This window comes from Palaemon carinicauda, chromosome 8 (genome assembly GCF_036898095.1).
Source record: "Palaemon carinicauda isolate YSFRI2023 chromosome 8, ASM3689809v2, whole genome shotgun sequence".
Classification (NCBI taxonomy): domain Eukaryota; kingdom Metazoa; phylum Arthropoda; class Malacostraca; order Decapoda; family Palaemonidae; genus Palaemon; species Palaemon carinicauda.
Window position 1 is genome coordinate 35,895,950 of NC_090732.1, and position 8,543 is coordinate 35,904,492.

General features: G+C 37.8%; 1 protein-coding gene across 1 annotated transcript; it reads right to left on the reverse strand.

The window, feature by feature from the left end:
- Positions 1–6,915: 6,915 nt before the first annotated feature.
- Positions 6,916–8,448, reverse strand: LOC137645176 (uncharacterized). Its single transcript, XM_068378001.1, has 3 exons — positions 7,980–8,448; positions 7,453–7,679; positions 6,916–7,290 (listed from the first exon to the last, which is right to left on the reverse strand). Exons 1-3 carry the CDS (start codon positions 8,446–8,448, stop codon positions 6,916–6,918), a joined length of 1,071 nt encoding a protein of 356 aa, XP_068234102.1.
- Positions 8,449–8,543: the final 95 nt, after the last annotated feature.

The following is an 8,543-nucleotide window of genomic DNA, read 5'->3' on the forward strand; positions in this document are numbered from 1 at the left end:
TAAGTAGGTCAAGGACGGTGGCTCCTCAACATCCGGATCTCAGTATTGATAATGTTTCTTTAAATATGTATGACTCTTTCAAAATTTTAGGTGTGATTCTCGACAGTAAATTTGATTTTGAGAAACATATAAGGTCTGTGTCTTCTTCAATCGCACAAAAAATAGGCTTATTGAGAAGTGTTTTAATTCTTTCATTCTACCTTGTTTTGAGTATTGTTCTCCTGCCTGGTCTTCAGCTGCTGATTCTCATCTTAATTTGTTGGACAGAAACTTACGGTCTATTAAATTTCTTATTCCTGATCTAGATATTAATCTCTGGCACCGTCGTTCAATTAGTTCAGTATGCATGTTGCATAAGATTTTTCATAACTCTGACCATCCTTTACATTCAGATCTCCCTGGACAATTCTATCCTGTTCGTAATACTAGGCAGGCAGTTATTTCTAATAGCCAGGCCTTTTCCATCACGAGGCTCAATACTACGCAGTACTCTAGACGTTTTATTCCAGCTGTTACCAAGTTGTGGAATGATCTTCCTAATCGGATGGTTGAATCAGTGAAACTTCAAAAGTTCAAAGTTGGAGCAAATGCTTTTTTGTTGACCAGGATGACATGAGTCTTTTTATAGTTTATTTATGACATATTTGTTTTTGATGTTGTTAATAGTTTATATATGACATGTCTGTTTTGACGTTGTTACTTATTTTAGAAAGATTTATTGTTAATTTGGTTTCTTCATTTATTTATTTCCTTATTTCCTTTCCTCACTGGGCTATTTTTCCCTGTTGGACCATTGGGCTTATAGCATCTTGCTTATAGCATCTTGGATAGTAATAATATATATATATATATATATATATATATATATATATATATATATATATATATATATATATATATATATATATATATATATATATATATTCATATACAGTATATATGTATGTATATATATATATATATATATATATATATATATATATATATATATATATATACATTATATATATATATATATATATATATATATATATATATATATATATATATATATATATATATATATATATATATATATATATATATATATATATATATACATATATATATATATACATATATATAAATATATATATATATATATATATATATATACATATACAGTATATATATATATATATATATATATATATATATATATATATATATATATATACATATATGCAGTATATATATATATATATATATATATATATATATATATATATATATATATATATATATATATATGTGTGTGTGTGTGTGTATATACATACAGATAGGTATATATAAGTATATATATAAATATATATATATATATATATATATATATATATATATATATATATATATATATATATATATATATATATATATAAATACATATATATATATATATATATATATATATATATATATATATATATATTTATATATATATGTGTGTATAACTATATATATACATTTTATATATATATATATATATATATATATATATATATATATATATATATAGATAGATAGATAGATAGATAGACACACGCAGTAACAACATGTTTAACCGTCATTAGGAAGGTGTATTAAGGACTGGTGAAACAGCAAATAGGGTGTTAGTAAGCAGATAGTGAAAGGCAATTTCAGCAACGTCGTTTTATAACATTAAAGGGAAGAAACAAAGGTGGAACGACGTGTTTTAGTGAAGTTTGTGGGGAGAATAGATGTAGTAGATCCGTACAGGCATGCAAGAGTAAATATTACACATAGAAAAATGATTAGAAATTATCTGAAACATTAAATATGTGTTTTAAGGTAGTAGCAGCCACTCGACAAATATTTTTTTCACAAAAATGGCTTTCGGAGCATTAACGATTGAGATGTCAGCTCACACTGTATCCGTTAGACTCTTAGAGTAATACAATCATCTTCATTTTCTTCACTACATTCATTGACGGACATTACTCACTGAAAAGAAAACAGTTATGATATTTATTTTGTTTTTCTAATAATAGAACCACCTTGTTCTTATTTTTCTTATTATTTCAAAGTATTTTTCACCCTAAACTTTGAAAACCGCTTACCTTGAGAACACAGGATTCACAAGTAATTCCCTCTGTTAGCCACAGAAGAATTTCATAAAGACCTACTGTGCTTATTTCACCTAAGTCAAACTTATTTCCGAAATCTTCTGTCCTTAATGGAACTCTGGAACAATGAATACATGATGATCAATGTGTATGAATATTAACGGCCCTATATCCTTTGACATTTCTGTGCTAAGTAGCAACATGTCATTGTGATATAAAGCTTGTAATCTTAAAATGATACATCATTGGAGGAGTGCTCTGTTAATCTATTGGTCCTTGCAAACTCTCTTTGTGAACCTTCAGGCTGATTTCTTTTTATCTTTATCTTTTCTTCTTCAGATCTCTTATCATCCTATTTATTAAACACAGCGTTTTTACTCTTCATAGCCAATAATCCTTTCAATACCAAAACTCGTCGCAAACTCATTCTCAAGAAGCTTCAACAAATTATTTCTTGACTAGGTCTATAAAATTTAGTGCTTTGAATACGTCCAGAATTGATATGATTCTGTCTTCTATTATAACGATGTAAGGTACCTTCCTAAAAATATAATTTCATTTGAAAACTGAATATCTTACAACTAATTTTAGTTGTGTTTTCATACGATATATTCCTAAAAAAAACTTGGCAAGTACTTTCTGGTGCCTTTTAAAAACGGCTTTTTTTTTTTACTGGTCTCCATTCAACTACACCATTTTAGATTATAATCATATATCAAAGTTATGACTAAATATGCTTAAATAATGTCGTAAATCCTCACTACTGATGAACATATTTAGTAGTATAACAGACAAATAAAAAAGAATAACGCACTTGACCTTCCTTCAGTATCCTATGGGGATTGACTGGTTTTCCTTTAGTAACAACCTTTAAATACATTATTCATATCCAAACTCACACATTAACTCATATATATTCCATAATTCATTTAAGAAAAAAAGAACTTGTACAGCTTTACTCAGTCCCCCAACATATCCAGAAAGCTCACCAAACGAGCATTATAATCCCCCTCATCAACACAAAACAGCCCTAAGCCATTTACCTCTGACTTTTATGAAAATTTGAGCCTCCTGTATCAAGTCTATTCGGTTCTAAAAACTTATAATGCAGCACCTATTCCAAACTGTTAAGAAGCTCCTTTCATTCTCTGTTCTATTAAAATACCTCAAATTCATAAACTCTATTCATCAGTAAATCATCGTCAATTTTTTCCTTGAAATAAAGCTTTCTGAGAACGTTATAATTTATCTTCTCATATATGGTGAGCATTCTGCTAATGCTAATGTGTACTCATAATCTTCAACTTTTCATTTCTTCTCACGCATGTTAAACTAGACAAACAGTTATTGTCTAACTAATTATCTATCTCCTTTTTTTTATTGACATACGCATACACACATATATGAATATATATATATATATATATATATATATATATATATATACATATATATATATATATATATATATATATATATATATATATATATATATATATATATATATATATATATATATATATATATATATATATATATATATATATATATATACACACACATATAGCCTATATATATATATATATATATATATATATATATATATATATATATATATATATATATATATATAGAGAGAGAGAGAGAGAGAGAGAGAGAGAGAGAGAGAGAGAGAGAGAGAGAGAGAGAGAGAGAGAGAGAGAAATAAAAAAAAATTCTAGTAGAAAGAGAAGTTAGACATGGAAACCCCATTACTCCTAAATAATTAACAGCGTGCCTAGAAGTTTTCAAGAATTTAGATTGAGAAAATGTAGACGTTAGTATTAATAGGGAATCCCTTAACAACTTAAGATTTGCTGATGACATAGATGTGTTTAGTGTGTCATTGGAGGAATCACAATAAATGTTGGAAGATTTGTATAGAGAAAGCAGACATGTAGGACTGAAAATGAATATGGGTAAAACTAAGTTTATGTTCAATGAAAATGCAGTGAGATAACAAACATGAGTTATGGAAGAACTTCTAGAGATTGTTAATCAATATATGTACTTAGGACAGTCAGTAAGTGATTCTCCAGGACACGAGACTGAAATTAAAAGAAGGATAAGCATAGGATGGAGAGCATTTCGCAAAGAAAATGAGATTAGGAAAAGTAAAATGCCACTTTCTCTGAAAAGAAAAGTAATTAATAATTGATCCTACCAGTATTACCTTATGCATGAGAAACTTAGAGTCTTACTAAAGCCATGAAACATAACCTAGTTACAAATTAAAGAGCTATGGAAAGAATAATAATGGGAATGACACTAAGAGACAGAAAATGAGCAACATGTTTACGAGAACAAACTAAGGTAGAGGATATTCTAACAACTTATAAGAAAAAGAAATGGACATGGGCAGGACATATAAAGATAATGACAGATAAGGAGATGGACATTAAGAATAACAAAATGGGTACCTGGAGATTATGAAAGAAACAGAGGAAGTAAGAGAAGATGACGGGTTGAAAACTAAGGAAGTTTAAGGGAGTGGACTGATACAGAAAGTTCAGAAACAGATGCAAGTGGAGGGACATGTCTGAGGCCTTTGTTCTGCAGTGGACTTGTAACAGCTGATGATGATGATGATGATGGTGGTGATGATATACTGTATGAGTATGTTTGTGTGTGTGCGTGTTTGCGTAGGTATTTTTATAAGCAGCATGTTAACTCATACCCATGGACACTATCTATCTATCTATATATATACATGATATATGAATACATGTGTATATACACTATATACATATATATATGTATGTATAGATACACACACACACACACACACACACACACATATATATATATATATATATATATATATATATATATATATATATATATATATATATATATATATATATATATATATATATATATATATATATATATATATATATATATATATATATGTATATATATATTGTAAGGACAATGAGACGAGCTATCACCAACAACAACTGATGGTTTATTCAAACATGCGAGAGAATATAATACTGTACAAGGTGCGGACGGAAAAGTAGCATGCGTGCAGGCGCCAATCTGGCTTGAACTAACCTCCACAATATGTGTGTTTTTTCACACGTACAAATGCTTGAAATACAAGTCAATAGAAATAGGTAGCGAAATGATAAATACATCAAATTGTAGCTCTGAGGGAGCGGAATAAATATATACAGTGAGCCACAGTGTGGCAAAAGGAGAATTTAAATTAAATGGAAAATTTGATGAGAATGCTGGACGACGGAGGGAGCAATGTCCTTACAAGTACTCCCCCCCAAGACATCAGGCAGCGTAGAGGGCTTATGAGACTAGTCTTTATATCGTTTCGGGCGTCGGAGGGTTCCTCTTATTCTTGAATGGAGGGGTGCGCCGGCGGTCGGCGTATGGATCGCTACCTCTCGTCGTCGTCTGTTGCTTTTCTTCTCAATAGGCACCTTGTTTTGAGGTGGCACTCTGGATCTGCCAGGTCCTGCGGAGGCAGTGTTGCTTCCTTCGAAAAACGCCGGTTTCACGCGGTCTATTGAGACCCAGTCCTCTTGGCCATGCACTTCGAGGAGGAAGGCTTTCGTCGTTTTCTTGATTACTCGGTAGGGGCCTCGATAGGGTCTGGTTAGCGGCTGTCGATGAGCGTCGACACGGACGAAAACATACCCGCAGTCGTTCAGGTTCCTCGGCTTGAAATGCTTAGTTCTATCCTTGTAAGTTTTAAGACATGGAATGAACTTTCTGGCGATGTCCCTAAGATGATTCAGCTGTGTGTCGTCGGTTGATGTGGGAAAGAATTTCCTGGGAACTACGAGCGCCTCTCCGTAAACCTTTTCAGCGGGCAATGGCTCGCCATCTGCGCGAGGAGCGGTGCGAAGGCCGAGAAGTACCCAAGGAAGTCGTGATTTCCAGTCCCCGTCGGTGCAGCTCGCCATCAGGGATGCCTTGAGGGCGTGATGAGTTCGTTCGACCATGCCGTTTGCTGCAGGGTTGTATGCCATGGTGCTGTGGAGTGTCATTCCCATCAGGTTTGCCAGAGTGAGCTATATCTCTGACAGGAAAGCGGTGCCTCTGTCTGTCGTGATGTCGTCAGGAACGCCAAATCTGCTCACCCAGCTTAACAAAAGGGCTTCGGCGCATGCTTGGGTCGTAGTTTCGGTCTTCGGTGATGCTTCCAACCACCTCGTGGAGCGATCAATGATTGTCAGCAGGTAGCGAGCAGATCCCGAAGGCGGCAAAGGTCCCACGACGTCAATGTGGATGTGACCGAAACGTATTTTCGGTTGGGGAAAATCACCTATCCCCGATTCGGTGTGACTGCTTATCTTGCTTGTCTGGCAATTTATGCAAGTCTTCGCCCATTCCCGGGCATCCTTTTTGATCCCTGGGCAGATGAACATTTCTGACAGGAGGCGAGCAGTGGTGCATCCCGATGGGTGTGAAATTCCATGGATGATGTCGAATATTTTTCTTCTGCAGGAAGCCGGAATCCAGAACGTGGGCGGCCGGTGCTGGTGTCGTAGAGGATAGTTACTCCTGCTGGCCCGAGGGGAATTGCAGTTATCTTGAGCGCAGATGGCCCCGTCAGGTGATCCTGTGCCTCTAAGTCGGTGCGCTGCTCGGATGCGAGGTTAGCGTAGTCAATTCCCAGGTGGATTGCGTCGATTTCAATCCTTGAAAGGGCGTCTGCGACTGGGTTTTTCTTTCCGGGAACGTAGCTTATGGTGCACCCAAATTCGGTGATTGCTGCGAGATGACGTTGTTGTCAGGAGGACCATGCGTCTGTTGATTCTATGAAGGCATGTATGAGGGGTTGATGGTCCGTCGCGATGGTGAAGGGTGTGCCCTCCAGGATGTGCCTGAAGTGGCGGACGGCGAGGTAGACGGCGAGGAGCTCCCTATCGAAGGTGCTGTATTTTGTTTTGGCGGGTTTCAGTTTTCTGCTGAAGAATGCCAATGAACGAGGAGAACCATCGATGAGCTGTTCCAGCACAGCCCCACAGGCAACGTTGCTGGCGTCGGTCGTCAGTCGCAGAGGGGCGTTGTCGTCAAAATAAGCCAAAGTGGTGGTGTTTGCGAGGGCGTCCTTTGTCCGGGTGAATGCGTGTTGTTGTGGGGAACCCCACTCAAGTTTCTTCACCTTTCCCTTCAGGACGTCGTCGAGGGGTGTCAGGGTCTGTGCGATGTTGGGGATGAAGCGTCTGTAGTAATTGACCATCCCTAGGAACTCCTGAAGTTGGCGGGTGGTCGTAGGTGTCGGGAACTCTCTGATGGCGTCCACCTTGGTTGTCATGGGTTTTACCCCACTCGAGGACACGCAATGACCGAGAAAGTCTACTCCTTCAGCTCCAAATGTGCATTTGTCGAAACGTACAACTAGGCCATTCTCCTGCAGGCGTTTGAGGATGGCGCGGACGTGCCTCCGGTGTTCCTCCTTGGTCCTTGAGAATATCAGGATGTTGTCGACATATCCGACGCAGAATGGTAGGTACCCAGGATGGTATCTATTAGGTGTTGGAAGGTCGCTCCCTCATTGCGTAGACTGAAGGTTGAGTATGCGAAGGTGTATGATCCGAACGGTGTCAAATCGCAGTTTTTGGAATGTCCTCTGGAAATACGGGGACCTGGAAGTAAGACTTGAGAAGGTCCTTCTTGGTGAAGTATTTCGCGCCATGCAACGCATTCGTCAGGTCTTGCATGTTGGGCAGAGGATAGTGGTCGGGCATTGTGATGAGGTTGAGGCGCCTGTAGTCGCAGCAAGGTCTCCAGATCACGTCAGGCTTCTTTACCATGTGAGGAGAGATACCCAGGGGCTCGATGCTTTCTTACAGATACCCATGCGTTCCATGTCCTCAAAGGCGCGTTTGGCGTCCCTCAGCTTCTGGGGCGGGAGGCGGCGGAATTTTGCATGTGTAGGAGGTCCTGTCGTCATGATGTGGTGGTAGATCCAGTGCTTGGAGGGGGATCCCGGCGATTGTCGGAGCTCGGGCTTGAAAACGTCAGGAAATTCTTGCAGAATGTCGGCGTAGGGCTGTGTCATCACAGCGGATACGGACATTGTGGCAGGGCCGGCTCTCAGGGCACGGGACCGGCAGGTGCCTGTGTCGATGAGGCGTTTCCCAGTAACGTCGACAAGTAGTCTGTGGTGAGCGAGGAAATCTGCACCGAGGAGGGGGCGACTGACGTCAACGATGGCGAAGGGCCAGGAATACGAACGGCCCAGGATAGATATCCTGAGGATCCTAGCCCCATAACACCGTATGGGAGACCCGTTAGCGGCGACAAGCGAGGGGGGCATCTTTGCTGGGGCCACGGTCTAGGTCGGCTTGAGACGGCGGGAACGTTAACTGCATAGCGCCGGTATCGACCATGAGTCTATGGTTGGAGACGGTG

Coding starts and splice junctions, on each gene's coding strand:
- LOC137645176 (XM_068378001.1), bottom strand. CDS start 8,448: ATGCCCCCCTCGCTTGTCGCCGCTAACGGGTCTCCCATACGGTGTTAT. Junction 7,680..7,979: donor CATGGAACGCATGGGTATCT/GTAAGAAAGCAT, acceptor CTACGCAATGAG/GGAGCGACCTTCCAACACCT. Junction 7,291..7,452: donor ATTGCGTGTCCTCGAGTGGG/GTAAAACCCATG, acceptor CTGAAGGGAAAG/GTGAAGAAACTTGAGTGGGG.